Below are 19,990 nucleotides of genomic sequence, written 5' to 3' on the forward strand. Positions count from 1 at the left end.
ATGTAATGTTACTTTCACCAGCTCCTCACAAACTACTGAAGTAGATGATTAAATATGAGCTTGATGGTTAGGGAACAGCTAATACAAACAAGAGGCTTCCAGTGACTTCCCAATTGCAATGATATTGAAATGATGTGTTGCTGCACTTCTCAATGCTCTTGTTTGTCTGATTTAACACAATACACCACTCAGGAGTTGTTTTGACAGCTTTATTGAAACAATAAATGAGAATCTTTTATTTTCTTCTCTACAAGCAAATGCAAAATAAAATCCTGATCATATAAATGTGATATACTGTATAGTTTCACAAGCCCACCCCATTGTTCCGTACCTAGGAAAAGAAAACTGAAAACAAAAAAAAAAACTCTTGGACAAAAGTACAGATGTACTTATTGAAACACTACAATAGTAACACATACAGTATAATTAGTTTTGGGCTCAAGTAAAACAAAACTAGCATTGCTACAGAAATACTGCCATTCCACAGCTGAAGCGCCATTCCAACTGTGCAATGTCTCCTACTGCAAATTTAGAATGCAAATTTATCACATTTTTAATCAAAACAGATGAATTCTTAAAATAATTTTAAATGAAGGCAGGCCTATCCTAAAGATGCCTAAAGTTTAAAGATGCTGTTACCACTTACAGTCACTCTTATGTATGTCTAAGATAAGGCATTCCATTGTCTAGGAGAATACATAGCTGCAACAAAAGATATTGATATATTGAGTTCAAATATTGATTTGAACTCTTTTTAAATCTGTTTTCATCAGACAAAGTGACACTTTCACTCCAAGGCAGACAGAGTCCGCTGTGCAAACGGAGAAATGTATAGCAATAACTGCAAACTGAGAAACGTCTCATTTTTTAAAGAACTAAAAAATATTGTTCTTTTGTAATTTAACATGTTTTCATCTTGGGAAAAAAAGTTACCAATTGGGACTTGAAAATTCAAAGGTTTTTTAAAAGACTTTTTTTTTTTACATACATCTACAGAGAAACACGCATCCACAAAGCTCTGCTGAATTTTTTTCTTTCAGGCCTACCAGGGCTCAATATTTCTCCTTTTCTTTCTCAATTTCACATGCACAGATCACATTTTACCTCCCATTCCACTCAACTCAGAAAGTAAAGGAACACCAAGACACACATCTTTCCTCAGAAATGTGCCAGTTACATATAGCTGTATGTAGTTACAGAGCCCATGCGGGCACAAATCAAATCGAGTGACTCCTTCACTTTATGGGAGGCTCTCAATAACCTGATTGTAGGTTCCCAACGGTAAATCTCAAGAGGGAACTTTGCTTTTGTTCTTCACATATTCCTAAAATTTCATTGTACTCTGAATTGGTTTGCAGTAGTAAATACTGATAATGTATTACACGATGCTTGGGAGTATTCTAAGAGTAGTCTATGGTATTATCCTGTAATTATCTTAGTTTACAGCATGTAAACTCTTTTCAGGTTTACATGTTGTGGTTGGAGAATTCAAAATTGTCGGGTTTTCTTATCTTTATGCTGGGGGCCAGAGTGGCAATGTGGTATTCACTACTGCAGTCATTTCTCAATAATTCAGTGGTACAGTATATCAGTAGGGAAATTCACAAGAGATGTCATGCTTACAAGCCAATAAAGGTATTAAATCTGTTCTGGTCTACTACTCCTTATCTGCAGCACAGTAAAAAAAAAAGTTTATAGCTTATTCGAATTCTGAAATGTTTTTCCAGGTAAAATGGGAGATATGATGATCATTTCAGATTCAATGGAAAAAAAACCCCAATAAAAAACACCATTCCTTAACAGTAATAAAGCACAACTGAAAAAGGTAGCATCACAGTTCTGTTATACCAAAGGTATATACAAATTATAAAACGGAGCATGCCTGATCAAGGTATTAATACTGACAAAATTAAGGAAAGGGCTCCTACAAAAAAAATAACAAGAAATAAGGTACACACAGTTGCATATGAAGAGTTTTCATTACATGCTACCACATTTTCTCTAAGAAAACAACTAAATGAGATTACAGAACAAAACGATATAAAGTGTACGCTGGAATCATTCTCCCCAACATTTTTCTTTTTCAGTAGAAATACAGACATTCATTACATCATTATATTACAAGTCCAAGCAAGCATAAGCAAAGGAACATTTCAAGTTTGAATCTCATGTCGTTCATAAAGGGCACTTCCAGAATCACAGAGTATTGCATTTTCAGACAGCAAGAAAAAAAGGAGCCCCAGATCTCATGAGGTCGTGGAAGGACACTCCTCATAATCCCCACTAATACTTGTCTAACACTTTGGAAACAGCCTTTTTTCTAGACTGTTATTATTATTTTGCTTTTGCATTATAAATCTGAATTATTTACCCAAAATAATGTTGTACTTGATACTGGTTGCTTGTTACAATACTACTAATCAACTTGGATTTGGCAATCCCTATGGGATCTGATCTTGTTTCCCCATGTGGGAAAGCTAGATGCTGATCATCAACACATAATTACACCAAAAAGTGTAAATCCTTTAATGCTACAGAAATATTCGAATGAATGGGAACTGCATAAATGTTTAGTCTACCCACCACCAATCATCTATTTCCCCATTAATCCCAACAGTACTTTGGCTGACTGCAAACACTAGATTATCCATCTTTATTGTTACTATGGGTTTTCATGTACTCCCATAGCTAAGCACTCTGTGTTGTGCAGTATGATAGAAAAGTAATGCCACACCCAGGTCTAGACGTAGACAATTCAAAAACTATCTGTAGGTACAGACAGAAACTAATCTGTTTACAAAGAAAAAATGTATTTGGCATTTGATGATTTTTTACCTGTATTCACAGTTTTTAGTGTTCTTTTATGGCTATATATGGAACCAATGGGAAGGGGCAGTAAGGCATACTACACAATACAAAAATATTTAGGGATCCGTGTGCGAGATCAGATACAAGTGGGAACTCTGCAATGACGTTTTTATTGCTGACAACTGGGTTTTATTTTACTAACAACGACTGAACCAATCTTGACAGAAACCATACTGGCTGCAAAATGTGAAAGCAGTTTATTGAATGTGCCTTTTTAATCAAATGTTGTGCTCACGTTTGTGAACTAAGGAAATAGCAAAAGACTTATAACACCTTGTCTTCAGGATCTGTAAGGCGGTGGAAAAAAGTCTATTCTTGAATTCTGTGACTTTTCCCAGAGCCACTGCAAACTTCCTGAATGAACCAATTCACCCAGATTCCCAGCAACAGCTGTCCTTAAACATTGAACATAAACATCCAACCATAGCAGATACTGACCTCACTACCTGTTTGTGTGCAATGCACTGTTGAATATTGTGCTGCATGCTAAAAATAACTGATGGTTGTTTTGGGTGCTACATCATCTATGGATTTTTAGTTTTAATAAGAGACATGCTCACTTGTACAGAAATAAACAAAACCAGAGCCCAAGTAGTAAAAAAAGCAAATCCCAAAAATTTTAAGAGTGCAAAAAATGCAGCAAACAAAAAGCATGAATTTATTATCTCTAGACTTTGAAAGAAAAAGTTGGGAGACGCAAACCATTAAATATTGCACTAAGAACTTTCATCACAAGATTATTCTTTCAGGCCTAAATTCTTTTGACTTAGGGTTAAGAAGCTTTGAATCTCCAAAGTGGTGAAGATAAAATAAAATAAGATAAATGCACATAAAAGAGCGATGACATTTTATAAGATTGTACCAACCTACACTTGTAGGGGTCATTCTTCTGTTAAAATTATTTAATACAAACATGTCCATGATAGTGGATGAAAATAAAATGTTCTCATATACTGTACATGAATAAATGTACTAGCCAGATCAGTTACCAATTATGTAACATTAGGCACTGTGGTGCTGATTTTACTTATAGGGGTACTTTTTACAAATGAAAACCAGTTAGAATAATGACAATAGCTTCAACTGCTGTGGATCTTGTGAGCAACGTTTTATAATCCTGTAGGAAAAAAATAATACTTAAGTAAGAGTTTATCTTTTTAGATGAATTTCACATTTTATTAAAAGCTACATATCAAAAGATTAAAGAAACGCTCTCAGCCTATTCACATTAACTAGTCTTAAAAAAGTTAAGACGCTTAACTACCCAGCACCCTTACAAAAAGGCTTGCCTGCACAATGTAGGGGGCTTACTCTTTTAAAGTTGGTTTTGCCGTTTTATTTTTCTTTTAAAGAAGTTGAAAAACCACTGAGAAAGAAACAAACATGCTTCTAGCTTCTTAGAGAAGCTAAAAGGGGATTTAGTGCTTGCTGCTCAGTGTCGTGTTTCGTGGAGGGGAAACACAAATTGCACTTTAAACTTGTCACGAGACGCATGACAAAGCATATTGACACTGGGGTTTCAAGATTGTCTTGTGATCTTTCGCGAGAGAGCTGGCTGCCGCCACAGTCCCAGCTAAGGAAGGTGTCTTTCGGAGGCCAGGGATCTTGGGTCACTCAGGTCATGTAGCGAGTGATGGCGCGCAGGGCGTAGAGAAGCTCAGCTTGCATTCGAGCCTCCATCAGGAGAAGATTGACATGGACCTGAAGACAAAACACAGGGCAGCCCCATGATGATCCAGACAGCTTTAGAAATCACACAGGAAAGAAGAACAGTACGGGGTACAGGATTATAGTCGATATCAGGACGGGAAAAAAAGGAAGCCTACATGCCAAAGAGTGACAAAATACACATGATGCAACAGCAACAAAATTAAGCAATAAACAGAAAAAAAAGTAAGCTCAATAAAATCTATTTAAGCACACAGTGAATGTTCAATATCCCTTGCCCTGATGAAGATGCTTACAGGTGGCAAAATATGGATGGCCTGATAAAATAAAGTTGGAGTAGTGAATTAGAACAATTTTCTCTTAATTGACTGAATGAAAAGTACTAAGTTTGGTCTTGTTATAATTACTCCAGCCTAGATTACACTTTGTGAAAGAAAAATAAACAATCACCGTAGCAACGGCATGTTAAAATTGGATTGTAAGTGAAGTAAACCTGGACCTTAGCAAGTCTGAACAAAAAACAGTTCTTTCTTTATATTGTAACAGTGTTTCAGTATATCCATTCCAATGCTTAGACATTCCAGCTGGAGTTTCTAAGACGTTTAAAACATTTGTTTCTTGTTGAAAGCCTTTAGAAAAGAGGATGAATCTGCAAAACGAACTCCATGCTTTTCAAACCAACATTAGTCTCCTTTTGACCTTTGAAGACCTCAAACAGATTTCTAGGATGATGCTTCAAGTTACTCTCTCCATATGAGCATTTAAGATGGTTTTAAGGAAATCAGACTTAGGAACAAATCATAAAAACAAGAATGCATATACACAAACAGAATTGTTGTGGTCCAATGTCTGAATCTCTCATAACAACATATTTGCTAGATCACTGCACAATTTTAGGATTGCATCAGGGTTCTGCATCAATCAGCACAACCAACTGGGTTGTTTATTTCTTATGTAGTAAATATTATATAATCAGAAGAATTTGGTTATAGCAGTATTATTTAAAATAAATTCCCCATTCTACTGGATTATTTCTCTACTTGTTGTACCTTTACATTATTATGATTTAATCTGAGTTAGAACAGTAATACTATGCAAGGAACAAGCCCGTCAATTGTCCCTCTCCTCACCTTTTCGGAGTGCCTAAACTGGCGCCAATAGCTGTCATACATGCGCCTTGTAGTCCTTTCGGGATAGCAGGTCACTGTCTTGATGTAGACCTTCAGAGTCCGCTCCAGCAACTGATTCACCTCTCCATAGTCATAGTCATCGTATCTAGAAAACGGATTAAATATACCAGACATTTTTAACTGTGCAGCTTATATGGGTCTTTGGTTGTGCTTTTGATTGGAGAATATGGCTGTGCTACTCTCCAAAAAAGAGACAGAAGAGATCTGCGTGAAGCTATGGTCAAGAGGAAATGAACCATTCTCTTCCGATTGAGGGGTGTTCACTGTCTACAGAACCTACAACAAGCTACAACAACAAAGGCTGCTTTCAAACAATACAAACACGAGCTTTGTTAGTTAACGCAATGCTCAGTTAATCTAATTTCAAAATATCGAGACACCAATTAGAAAACAAAACAACTCTTGTTGTTAGATAAACTCCGCTCTCAGTTAAACATGCATAAAAAATATGCACAGCAGTTTTTTTCAGAGCTCGAGAGACAATACACCCAGTATGACGCAGTGTCTGCACAGGAAATACAGATGCTCAGAAGGTTACCTGATGCCAAACATGCAGTGCACATAGTTGAAGAGAGCACGGCGCAACATAGTGGTGTCCACGTCTTCATGGCTGGCCATGTTATAGTAGGTCAGGTTGTAAACAGTGCGGAACTTGTCATCCAGCAGGTGGCCAATGTCTGAGTACAGCCGGTTGATCAGCGAGAAGCCGTGGTCCTCCCATGAGTAGTCCTGCCAAAAGGAAGAAAGGCTATATTAATAATAATTGCTTACTCTTATATAACGCTTTTCTGGACATTCCACTCAAAGAGCTTTACAGGTAATGGGGACCCCCCTCCACCACCACCTATGTACAGCATCCACCTGGATGATGCAAGTGCACCAGAATGCAGAATGAGAACAGAGGGATGAAGTAATTCATAGATCGGGATTCTTAGGAGGCCATGATTGGTAAAGGCCAATGGGAAGTTTGCACAGGATCCCAGGGTTACACCCCTAGTCTTTTCAAGAAACACCCTGGGAATTGTAATGACCACAGAGAGTCAGGATCCATAACTATTCTTTTATGTCAACAGCTCCTCAGAGAACAGAAGGATCTGTGACAGATCCTGTGACAGAGCATCCGAGAACAGAAAGTAAGAACAGAAACTTCTGTAATAGAAACAATGCAGACACAGAAATCTCTGCAAAATTGGAAAAGGACTATGATCCATTTTATTTACTATTTCACATCTACAGAAGGGAAGAGTAAATCGTAATGATAATGCCAACAGAAGCAAACAACCCCCAGTCATGAAAATAGTAGGATACTAAACATCCTTATTACATCATTCATCTCATACTTTATTTATATTGCAACGCTCAGAGGTCATTCAGATCCCAAAGTCAATGATACTTTCTTGTTTACTGACAAACCTAAATACCTGAGCTCTGAATGTCGGAAGGTTATCTTCTCCATGTCTTGCAAAATCCTGGTACCCGAAGGTGGGATCTTCCACAAAGCGCGAGACTCTGGATGTCAGCACCACTTCCTCAAAAACTGGTGGGAGATGACCGATTGATCACGTAAGCGGAACGATTTAAACAGCAGCCTATAATCATTTTTCCCTAAAAGGAGAAGAAACACCTCCTTTTCATCAACACAATCATGTTTTGCTGTTGCTGGCCATCAAGTGTCATTTACAGCACTACATTCCCATACCATAGCAGAAACAAGCCTGGTTCAAGGATATCCTCCTTCTACTTTCAAACGGCAAATGAAATTTTCTTGTCTTAGTCTGATTTGGTGCTTTTAGACAATTTTAATTTTCTGTCCAAAAATGCTAAAAAACAGGCTTTCCCTCAATCCACTGTCTTTTTTATCATAAAAAAATTACATCTGTCCAAGCTTGTACCAAAGGACCTCCAAAGAAAGGTCAAACAGCTGTGCTAGTCTAAACTCTACCTGCCATTTCCAGTTTGAATCAAGGTATAATATTCATACAACCCAAAGCAGATGTCCACTGTTGAAACTGCATGATCTAAAGCCATATGGATACTTTTTTTAAAAAAAGAAGAGACCTGGGAAAGCAGCCAAGATGTGATAAGACAGCCCAGAGTCAATCACAGACACCATAATCACTTCCACTAAAGCACTATTACACAACTTCATCTGTCCACCTGCTTCACTCAGTGAGAGAGAAGCAGGTTACAGACAAAGGCCTTTACAGATGTTGCAATACGTGGGTGCCAGCTCTGCAGGGATGCTTGGTAACTGCAGTGTTTGAACTGGTTTGCAGCTTGCTTTAAGCTGCTAGTATTTGCCTTTTGTTTGCTCTCTGAAATCGCTACCTTAACATCTTGATAAAAACTAAACAATACAAAAATCACTGCATCAGTTTTTTTAATTGCTCTCCATGCTGGGCAGACAAATACTTTTCCATCCATACAGGACATGACTCGCTATTTTTCAGAACATTTTCGGATGGGTTCTTTGAAGCTCGAAGTGCATGATTTTTGGATTGAATGACAATCCAATCTTCTTCCTTTCCTAATTAGGCTTCCAGAGGGACACAGTGAATAAATGTATTTTTTTCCCCATTTCCAATTCCAAATCCAAATAAATGCCTTAAATCAGCTTTAATTAAGTCTCAGTTTGACCAAATAAACTACTGTACAGATGCATTAAGCAGTTGATATACACAATTAATAAATCGTGCTTAAGGAACAGATCTCAGTATCCCTGCATCAGAGCGTCAGGTTATTAACCAATAAAAGCAGCTGAAAGAACTGACTTCCATTAGTTTCAGCTGTAATTTCAAACCTAATGGTTTTCTTGTTCTTTCCACAAAGCCATCACAGCAATGGAGCGGGGTCTGTCATACCTCCAGAGCCCACCAGGAGGCTCTCCTTCTTCTCCTTCTCGAAACGTGTGGCCATTTCCTCCTGCGACGCTTCCTCTTCCTCTCGCTCCTCCTGCAGCCTCTTCATCCTCTCCATCAGAGCCTCCAGCTCACTCACCGAGTCCTTCGTCTGAGAGGCAGCAACCCACAGAAATAATACCCGACCAACCTTCGGTCAAACGTCTCAGGCCATACGCATTAACATTTGGCATGCACGTGAAGAAACTAAGGCTACATGTCAGCTTGTTAACCAATCAAGACCCTGCTTCATGTAAGTGTGAAAATGATTCTCATGAAGACTTCCAGATTTTATTAAAAATGTATGGGTACTATGCATGAAGTACTTCAAAATTAAAAAAAATACAAAGCTGTCTCATACACAATGTACTGTATTCTAAAGTGAGGTTTAGAATTAAGTAGAATTAGAATTAAGGTTTTAAACCCGTTTTATTTGTTTCTGTCATCACTAAATCCAAATTCAATGTTTTCCAGTTGTATGAAAGTTTGCATTTGTTCCCTGTTGCTCTTTACCTTTAATATGAAAGATTCTTGGGTGCATTAACTATTCTTCCAATTGGTTAATGCAAACTCTCCATGAGGTTGGTTAGGATATATATATTCTTGTCTTTATGTCGGTTGAGGTTCAATATTAATTTGGCAAATCAGTGTGCATATCATTTAAAATGTAGCATGCCAAGAAAAAAAGCAGATACGCCACTTTCTGTCCCTGACATGTAAACATGTCACAATTTAACTTGTTTCCTGCAATGTTTATGACTCAGACGTTACATAAAATATCTTGACAAAACAGCTCACTCTGGTGTTTTTTAAAATACGTGTTAATCAGTGAGAATGATGCTCTCTGGTTTTCACCTCACATTAGGTCTGCAGTAAAACAGACAAGTCATTGATTCATTAAGTTATTCATTAAGGCAGTCATTCACCACAACATTCTTATGTGGTTGACACAAACCATAAATAAAATATCTGTTGTGCTTTCTGTTTGGGCTACATTTCTGTATGATTCATAAGCATGAAAATCCTCAGATAAGAATAGTGAAGTTAATATAGTTTCAATGTAACCCACAGTATATTTGACAAAATAGGGAAATAATCTGCTTGTACTTGAAATTGGCTCAGAAAATGTGAGACATAACAAGATATAAATATTGATTATAATGCTGCATTACTGCACTAGTAATTATGCACTGGGGGTTACAGATACGTGATAGAGAACGATTGACTGAATTATTAATTTATCATCTTTATTAACAGTGTTCAAAATATCAGAATGGGAGAAAACTGCAACTGCAGTTTGGAACTGTAACTGTAGTTGAATTCTGGCATACCTATACAACTATATGTTATATGTCTGGCACATTTTACTTTTGTTATTTCAGAATTTCATAATGCTCAACAAATACAATTATAACAAATACACTTGTCTCTATTACTGAGCACAGTGGTGACTGTGAAGTAAGCATGGCTTCAGTTGTCATCTCTGTGCAAATATTGCTGTTTTTGTCATCATCACTGCAATTCTATTCCTCTACCTCAGCCTCTCACCTCAGGGTTGGCGCAGTCAAGTATGCTGTCCTCCAGGCTGTTGTCGTTGGCCAAGTCACAAACGCAGAAATTATTGACCGTGGTCCGCTGGAAGTTGTCACTGTCCACTTCCGGGTTGATGCCGCTGCCAAACACGAAGCTGGCCAGGGCGTGAAAGTGGGCCAGCAGTACCACGGCGTGGACCAGTTCTGCCAGGGACCAGCTGTTCTCTCCAGTCTTCACAAGTTTCTGACAGTGGACAAAAGAGATGCTTTCTAGATTTTGCTTGTACTAAGAATGAATGGTTTTGCACGTGCTGTAAAACAGTCCCTATACCAAATAAAATACACAGATGTACACACACTGCAGGATCTGAGGTGAACAAAATAGAAATCTATGACTTAAATACACGCTGTCTCTCATTGTACCAAATGAACCTCTCTAGGAACCAGACTTTATTCACATCTCAGAGTACTGAGAGATGCATTGCATTGATGGAAGTTTTTTATTTTATATTTAAACGTCATGAGTGAGGAGGTTTCTTTTTATTTTAATATCGTTCATACTGGTTCTCATCACCAACCCATTCAGCTTTTCCTGCCATGTTATCTACCCAACAGCTCCTGGCCCCTGGCGTTGGTACCTGTATGTGCTCCTTGGTGATGAGCCAGGGCCGGTGGGCCAGGATTTTGTTGATCTCGTTCAGGTTCCTCAGCCTCTGAGGGATGTACTCCAGGCCTTTGAGCCACTCCAGACACACGCCAATTTGATAGAACTCCTGAACGTGCATGTTGACCAGGAAAGAACACTGGTGTCTAGCTGCAGCCTGCAGAATGAACAGCAAGAGGAGCTCAAGAGGCTGTCAGTGACCTAAAGCAGAAGACACCACAGCGCAACTCAACTTCAGCTGCAAGCCTCACCATGATGGCAATGTAGTGGCGGTAGTGCAGGGGCAGTGGGCCATCCATTCTCAGCATGTAGAACTGGCTCCGCAGGAAGGACTCCAAGTACTGGGGGTGAAGGCCCATCAGCTGGGTGAGGTGGTCTATCCTCCCAGATGTGGAATACTCCTCTACCAGCAGCAGGTTAGTGTGAGTGTCTACCGGCGTCGCTTCCAAGATCTGGGAGGGGGAAGAAGACAACAACAGTTAACATTGCCACAATAGCAATGGTCCAAATCATCCCAGTACCACGAGCAGAGACTCGACACATGGTACGTGGTATTTATCACACACAGCGTTACAGAAAAGAAAAAGAAGAATGAGCATTCATGTACATTCGTACAGGTAGTTATGCAAAAGCATGACAGATCACAATGTACCATTCATGAAATATCACGAAGAGAAGAGTGCCACACTTTAGATTAACTTTTTGGTCACTGGGGTGTGAACACAAAAATACAAGAAGGTTACCTCATTTTCTGGTATAAAGGCACTGGGGCCACTGGTCAGGGGTCGGGGGACTCGCATTCCTTTTTCCTATTAAGAAAAACAGCTTGTGTTTTATCGTTTTAGTCAAAATAAAAGATGAAAGTAATAATTATTTGATATATATTATTATGTGTTATTATTATCTCCACGGTTAATCTAGAATATTTCTGAACAAATAAGTTTTTTATCACATATTCCAAGCTGGACTTAAACTTCAATGACAATGAATAGGTTCTATCAAAATAAAACCTTGTCTTATCTCAACTAGAAAATGGCAAGCATGGTTGTATCAGATCTTTGTGGTAAAAGATAAAAATTGTTCTGTGCATTCCCAACATATTTTATTAAAGCAATTCCACCATTTAGAGTGAATGGCTAACTGCTTTATCAGAGAATGAAACCCAACCATGACTGCAGTGCTATGAAGAAACATTGCTCTGTGCTCAAAATGTAATCGGAAGACTGTTCACATTTTTAGCTCTAATTTAGTTTACTGCCTGCAGGGTTTTTTGGTCCATAGCTTGAAAGAAGTTAGTGAATGGAAATTTGTTAATTGGTTTTACTGATTTGCATTTTACTTGGATTTGCATGGGCTTTGCTTACAGTCCACTGTTTTTGGGAATGTCTAATCCTCGCAGTCACAGTATGAGCTAGATATGTCTTTATTTTCCCTAACGTGATGTCTATCAGAATGTGTTTGCCATGTTAGCATTTTTATCAGGTTAAAGCAAAGGCATTTTGACTTAAACTCAATTTTTTTTTACCGTTAAGCTTTAATTATCTCCCAAATGAATAACAAAAAAGTCAAATATGACTTCTAATTGCAGTGTCTGCATCTATATTTGCAGAGGAGCTTAGTGGGTAACCTAATAACTTGGCTTTGATCTATGAGATAACAACACCATACTGGGGATCTTGTGCTTTTAAAAAGTTCAAAACACTGCAGTGTCAGATTCTGAGCAGCTGCTGTCACTGCAGGTAACAGGTAGTTTGCAACATAGAGGATTTGTGATGGTCTTGAAATTAAAGCTTTAAGGCGGGAAAACATTAAAACAAAGGGAATAATGTGCATATTTATTTACGGACAACAACTACGTACTGGATGTAATATTCTTAAAAAGTTAAAAATCTTTTCCCTGGCCAGTTTTCTTTTAATTGTTCTACTACGCTGTCCAATCTGCTTCTGCAATGTCTAGGTTTTTCCATGATTACTAGACGTTCGAGAAGCTGGTATTGCTGCTTCAAATACCTTCCCCTTTCCCTTAGGTTGTCAGGTAATAAGCAAACAACCTGTGCTGTGCACATTAACTTACAAAACATACAGTGTAGCTGTGGAAGGTGATCAGAGTTGAGAAAGAATGCATACATTGCTCAATGACCTACTTTAAATGTGGGTTAGAACAAGTGCTCTTTGTCACACTTAGAAAGCAGTGTATGGAGTAAAGAACCATACAATAAAATAGGCTTATTCTGACACATCTATTTTTTTCGACTGTCCTTGCTTATCATTTGATACATTTCCGCCTGTACAGTATTTAAAGAATTTTGCAATCACGCACACGCAAAAGAAACCAATATTAAATTAAATGTAATCTTGCACCTTCGTGTGATTGCATTGCTTTTTTATACTATGGAGCTCCAATAATTCCTTGTAGATCCCTACATTTACACAAGCCTGCTCTAGAGAGATTATATTAGGGGTAAAATGCAGAGGAAGCTGTCCCTTCATGTTATATCCTGCCGTCACTCAGATTGTAAGTAACAAACTAGGGTTGGGGCAGCACTGCACAGCAAAAAAGCAAATGTTTGACCTGAAACGTTCTGCAAGGCTGAGTAGCAGTGATCATTATATTATCGTCTGCAGGTAGTCTAGCTACTGTAGAGCGTACATGTGATGATAAGGTGAATAAATCTGTTATCGGCATGACACACGGTGGGAATAATCTATTCAGGTAATGGAAACTAGCTGATCCATATTGCTTGTAGCTAGTTCAAGAAGGGAGCCAAGCTGATTACAGGTTGGTGCTCCCAAGTTTCGGGAGGCATTAAAAGAAATATAACTTGACATCAGAATAAAATCAATTTTTACATTGGTTTATCACAGCAAAACAGATATAAAAGAAGGGTCTGAAACATCAGCATGGAAATCACGTCTGAGTAAATATTTCAATAGAGCAGTAATTTCCAGTTTTGTTGTGTTACATTGGTTGATTCATGGACCTGGAGAGTGACAATTTTAAATTACAAACAAAAGATTCAAGGAGAGTTTGAATCTCCTTGAATAAAGCATTCTTCCTTAAATTTCCTTTGATCTCCACAGGGGGCCTCTATGATAGCTGAAACGTAATGGTTCAGTCTAGCAGTCTGCTGGAATTCTCTTGGCAAGCACATATCTCTATGGTAGCAGATTGGAAAGGGTGGAAACATGGAAGTTTCTCAGGCCTCAAGCCTGCTAAGATAAATATACAACCCAGGAACTGCAACAATAGTAACTCTTAGGTTAAATCAAAGAAATATGTTTTTCTTCCTGTAAGAATGAACACCCAAGTCAAACTCCTTTAGCAAAGCAAGGATTAACCATGAACAATGTCTCCAGGATGTGCAACATTTCAACAGTGTGGCAAATCATGCAAAACTATGTTTCATTCCTTCTTGACATCTACGTCACCATAAACTAAAAACTGGAACAGATTGTTGGCTTGAAGGAAATTTTATTTCCTGAATAAATGGAAAGGATTAAAAAAAGACAAATGAGGCAAGTGAAATTTTAGATGTCCTTTTCATAAAATACAATTTTGAGGAAAACAAGCCTACATCATGCAATTTTAGCTCAAGCTGCATTTCCTAATCTGGTATGGCTGTTGTAAATATATTTGATTAAATAATTTGTCAGTGACAGCCTGACTCCTTCACATATCTTCCAGACTTGCGTCTTTTCACTGTGGATTCAGAAAATGACATTCTTCTTAAGACCAGTGTGACTTATGACAGTTGTGCAGTATTCACTTCCTTTGGAGTCACTTCACAACAAATAAAAGAATAAACCACATCTCAATGTTCTGCCTTAAAACAAGATTAAATAAAATAGACCCATCTGCTAACTAAAAGATCAGTACCTAAACACTAGTTCCTGTGGGGTAGAAACAAGCTACCATAAAAAGGGGTCTGGAATTTCATACAGGTAGAAAAGCCAAAGTTTTGATTTATTCTGAGACTCAGTCTGCCAAGATGCCTCAGAATTAGAAATCTCTGAGTATATGTAATAGCTACGGTGTTGAGAGAGAGGTCAAACTGAAGCTGAAATCAAGATTCCTCCACTGAAATAGAACAGGGAGAGGAGGGGAAAATTATACTCTCCTGATTTTGCTACTTAATTAATACAATTAATAAAAACTGCTTTAGTCCACTCCAACAGAATCCATATGGTTTGATTTACTGAGCTCCGGAACATTAAAAAAATGCACTGGCACAGCTTCTCAGGCAGAACTGCATGTCTGGAAACAATTTTACAGGCTTACTTCACTTGTTCACATTGTGTTTAAAATTGACTGCTAGCAATGGAAGGGCAGCTTACATAACTCCATACTACAGTTCTCTTTTATTACCCCAGAACTGCATATCAGCAGAACGTTTACACAATCCCTGTGAAACTGCCAGAAAGACAGCCCTGGATTTCGGCAAATTTAGTTCTAATCATAAAAAAAATCACCATCTTTTATCCTTTAGCTCAAATTAACATTTTTTATAATCTGTTAAAAAAACAGCACTTTTTATAATCTTATATCTTACGTCATCACTGCTTACAATGGTCTGCATTAAACGCCCAGGTTGTCATGGGTGCTTGTCTGTTTTCTAAATAAGATTTTAAAAGACGTTTTTCCAACATGGAAAAAAGAAAGACGTAGAAAGTTGTGACAAAACAGGTAAATATTTGGTAGGAAATACAGCACTAAAAGATCAGCAGGAGCACCCTGAGGATTCAATTCCACACTGTACAAGGTATGTGTCAAAATAAACAGGACTAAAACTCCAAAAAAACAGGTTTTAGGTTTTGAGCTTAATGTGGTGGTGTGTCACCTTCACCAAATAAGATGCAGAAAATTGGATCAATACATTTACATTGTACACAACCACTTAGTTGTGCACAGTGTATAACAGCCTTTTTTAACTCCCCCTTTTGTTTGGAGACATACTGTGGAAAAAGATTTGCCAAGTAACTCGTGCAATCCTGAAAGAGCAAGATTCTGACTGCAATGTTTGTCCACTCAAGTAGTCCCCGATCCTGGCCCCTCACTAAGGGGTAACTCTGACGGTAGTGCATCAAGAGGCAAAAAAAAAGAAACCGAATGGCTTCTAACAAGCATTTATTCGTGTGTAAAAAAGACTCATCATTGCCTATTTAAAAAAAACTAAAAAAACATTCTGAAACAAGAAGCCTTTTAGTATCTTCCAGTATCTACGCTCTGTGAAAAGTGTATTTCGATTAGAACGAGTCAAACTACACAAGATAAATGTAGACCACTTTTCTGAGGCAATCTGCTCCCTCCGCTTCCCCACCACCCCTATACTCTTCCAAAACAAACACGGAGAAGAAAAAACAGGCCTTTCAGAACCTTGTGCAAGCATGGGGGGGGGTGTTTCGTCACATGATGACCCCTCCCTCCTCCTGCAATTCAAACAAATACAACCTCACATTCATTCAGTGGTTTGCAAATGTAAAAGAAACACCACTTTCAGCTAAAACATAAGAGTGAATTCAGTTCCTGGTCTTTTTTATTGCATGAGATTATTCCTTCAGATATAAAAGGTTTCGTGTTGCAGTTTTCTTCAGGGCCCTAATAAGGCTGGGCCTATAAACCAGCCCTGCAAAACACAAATCACCTATCCGCAACACACAACCTTGCAGGGGTCAATTCTGTCCATCATTGTTTAACTCTATATCTGCCATTAATGGAAAAGGCATAGCTTTCATTACTTTTTTTTTGCTTTGTAGGCAAAAAGCACACAACAATACAAAATATATTTAACACAACATGAAAACATTATCAAATAAGAGACGTTAAGCCTATGAGGCACACTTTTTGTTTTTTGAGTGGGAAGAACAATCACCTCGAAGACTCACAAACTCTCAAGTTTCTAAACCTCCAAAGTAATTCGGTGAATAGATCAATATTACATCAAAACAATTCCACAAAGTTCATGGTTTCTTTTATTTACAAAATATTTTGAAAAGGGACTATTTTAAGACTGAAAGACACAATGAATTTTTGGCAAAATGGTCATCATCATGTGTTTGCACATGAGAACAAATTGATTATTGTTCACTTGAATCTTTTTCCTCATTCCTCATGGTTTGTCTCATGAAATATCCACATAAAACAACAGTAAAGAAATTCTCAGTATTTAAATTATAAGTCCAATTTTTCATTTAGTATCATGTATAATAATTAAAAAATAATTTATATTAATCATATCGAAAACTTCCCAATTCAGGAATACCTTTTACCTATACATCATGAAATGTGTATAGTTTCTTCTCCTGAAGTATTTAACTCCAAAGAAGCATTATCTTCTCATCCATTTTCACTTTTGTGTCACATTGTTAATAATCATGAGCTTATTAACACACCTACATACTATATATTACACAAGCAAATTAAATCTGCAAGGTACACAATGCATCTACAAATCTTTAAGTTCTGGTGGATTACTGAAAAATCTAATGTATGAGGCAAAACGTGAAACAGTTCAGTGTTCCATTTATTTAGAAAATGTTTTGAAAAGGGATTAAAGACTGAAAAATGCCACTACATAGACTGTCTGCTTTTACCAAAAGGTGATTTCTTTTTTTCTCTCTCCGAGTAACACTGAAATTTCAAAGGCAAAACTAAGCCTTGCAACTTGGTTAAAATCAATGGCAAATGAGATAAATGGGGGTTTATTTTGAATGACTACAGCAGAGCCCTACTCCAGACATGTTAAAGCCCAATGAAGTGGACGTATTTAAAAACTTTTTTTTTTAAATATGCTCTTTGTTGTTGGTGCTGTTGTTTTGTGCAGAATGTATTAGTGAAGGGGCAAAGGTCACAAAATGTGCGTTGACCAGTTTAAAAACTAGGACGTTTGAGCTGTTACCATGCGTTTTGAAAGCTGTAGCGACCTGCGTTTACAAAACATCCCTAGCGGTTTTCCTTTTGAGCTGGTGTGTTGACATCATACCAGTTGACAAAATCCCAGTTTTAAACGAGCAGAAATCAAACCAAGGTCATTTGCTGGTGGGGCAGCACAGGGCAGGCAACTGTCTACCACAGCAACCTAACCACAGACCCAAAAAGTGGGAATGTGGTCTGGAGAATTGAGCTGGTAATTACTGAGAATTAAAAAAAAACACACTAGCTTCTAGGTGTTAACAATAAACACCAAAAGCATTTGGTGCATTTTTCATGCCTTTTAATATATTTATTAATTAATTTCAGACTGATACCTTATTCATAGCACAAGTAGATATTTTTGTTATATAAAAAACAGAAAAGGCACCAGCAACTATTTTATGTACAAGTGGCTAAACCAGTAAACTGGGAAAATATTTTGTTCAATGTAGTTCATAGTACTCTGTCTCTTTACAATTTTCCCCATGGTTATATTAAGGATTTAATTTGTTCTGTCATGGTTACCCACAGTCTGTTTCATGCTAGTTTACCATAGCTATCCATGCTTGGCTCTGATCTCACCCTGCTATACTATGGTATGCTGTGTATTAACCTGTGGTATGTTTAGTCCGCTCCCTTATCTAGACTGAAGACGATACTTTACCACAGTAAAGTTTCATAAGGGTGCTTGGCGGTATACTCCACACAAATGGACACTTGCACAAGAAGGGGAATTTCCTTTAATACATGATCCAACTTTCATGCAGGTCTCCGTCAGCTTGTTTTGAGGATATGCAGAAGTGTTTGCCGTGGGTGTGTGTGTGGGGGGGCAGGACTGGGGAAGGTTTTTCTGAAGATCTCAAGGTCACCAGAAGAATGGTCACCCACACTGGAATATACCTTCCCCTCCTCCCTTCCAACTTACCCTACCAAAAAGATTATTTTCTGACTCTTTAAGTTTCTTTCTGGCTGCAGTCCAAACATGGCTCAAATCCAGATCCTAGTCATGTGCAGTTGTGGAGTCAGCTTTCTAACCAATGAAAGCTGGCCAGTGCAAAATGCCAGATCTTGTGAGGCTGCTACAATGTATTTTACATGCGCTTTGGAAAGTCAAACCAAGTGACTGTGAACAAAAGAGACAAAATAAATCTGTCCAGGTTACATAATCTGACAAGACAAGCAATTGGAGGCTATTTACTGTGACCCCACACAGCAGTGGTAAAAAGAACACAAATCTGTTTGTTAAATCAACAAAATTATCAGTGCTCCACTCCTTCTTTGATCCATCTGGTCTCCTCTTCAAATAAAAACATGTATTTGAATCGACAGTAGAGCTTGGATCTTTAGAAGCTCCTTCCCAATAACATACTGTAGTAGCAGTAGACGTTAAGCACAATCTAGACTGGAAAACATGCCTAAATTGTAATTTTAAAACATCAGAAACATTGATTTTGGAATGTGTATGTGGAGATTCACAAGCAAGCAGACTGCAGAGCAGCAGTGTAGCCCTCACATGTACTATAAATGTATGCTACCCTTCCCTCCTCCCACACCGATAAAATGGAACAAACACCTTTTTAAAAAAAACAAATCGAACACAAATATAGCACAACATAAATGGGCAACATGAAGCATTATTTTGAAGATAATCTTAGTCAGGTAGCACAATAGGCCTTCTTTGTTTTAATTCTCTTTGTGGTCCCATACCATATTATCTGTAATATATATAGTAGTCATTAGGCAGCTGGGGGTGGACAGTACACTGGTGCTTTGGTTTTCATTATCATGTTAAATGAACACCTTTGAAGGCCACTAACACCTTAATACAAGGCTGCCTACAGGTTCTAAGGATTGTTCACTGTAGATCTTTATACTCTGCCCACGCAGGTAGTGAAGTGGCACTAACCACAACACTGTGAACTGAAACAAAGAAATACTGTATGGCAAAACTCCTGCTAAAATAGCACTCATCTTCTAAAACAACCTTTCACATCACACACAAAACAATGGATTGTACAAGGAAATCTGTTTTGAACCCAGTAATGATTGCTACTACACTTTTCTGTAATAAAAAAAGATTCCACACCTTAATTAAGAGAAAAAAAGCTGAATCAAGGATTGATCCCCACATTAATGCTTAAATTCCACACTGACTGCTAGATGGCTTCTACATTTAAAGACAAATGTAAAGCTTACAAAGGTCAAACAAAATGAACATGAAGTTCTTGTTAACAAAATGCAAAAATACAACACACAATACA

At 37.8% G+C, this 19,990-nt stretch overlaps 1 protein-coding gene across 3 annotated transcripts in view; it reads right to left on the reverse strand.

Moving 5' to 3' along the window:
- Positions 1 to 195: 195 nt before the first annotated feature.
- The window catches only part of LOC148830495 (sestrin-3-like), a 27,875-nt gene continuing 8,080 nt past the window's right edge, over positions 196 to 19,990 (reverse strand). For 2 of the 3 annotated variants that reach the window (XM_088920298.1, XM_088920299.1), the window contains 9 exons: positions 11,563 to 11,628; positions 11,071 to 11,271; positions 10,794 to 10,976; positions 10,172 to 10,399; positions 8,588 to 8,735; positions 7,148 to 7,263; positions 6,265 to 6,455; positions 5,667 to 5,811; positions 196 to 4,569 (listed from right to left, as the gene is read on the reverse strand). In XM_088920298.1, the coding sequence (XP_088776424.1) occupies positions 4,483 to 4,569; positions 5,667 to 5,811; positions 6,265 to 6,455; positions 7,148 to 7,263; positions 8,588 to 8,735; positions 10,172 to 10,399; positions 10,794 to 10,976; positions 11,071 to 11,271; positions 11,563 to 11,628 (1,365 nt within the window). In that variant the 3' untranslated portion in view covers positions 196 to 4,482. The remainder of the gene's footprint in view (positions 4,570 to 5,666; positions 5,812 to 6,264; positions 6,456 to 7,147; positions 7,264 to 8,587; positions 8,736 to 10,171; positions 10,400 to 10,793; positions 10,977 to 11,070; positions 11,272 to 11,562; positions 11,629 to 19,990) is intronic. The other variant, XM_088920300.1, reaches the window with a different exon arrangement.

The sequence above is a fragment of the Atractosteus spatula genome, chromosome 7 (genome assembly GCF_055471065.1).
Source record: "Atractosteus spatula isolate fAtrSpa1 chromosome 7, fAtrSpa1.hap1, whole genome shotgun sequence".
NCBI lineage: Eukaryota > Metazoa > Chordata > Actinopteri > Semionotiformes > Lepisosteidae > Atractosteus > Atractosteus spatula.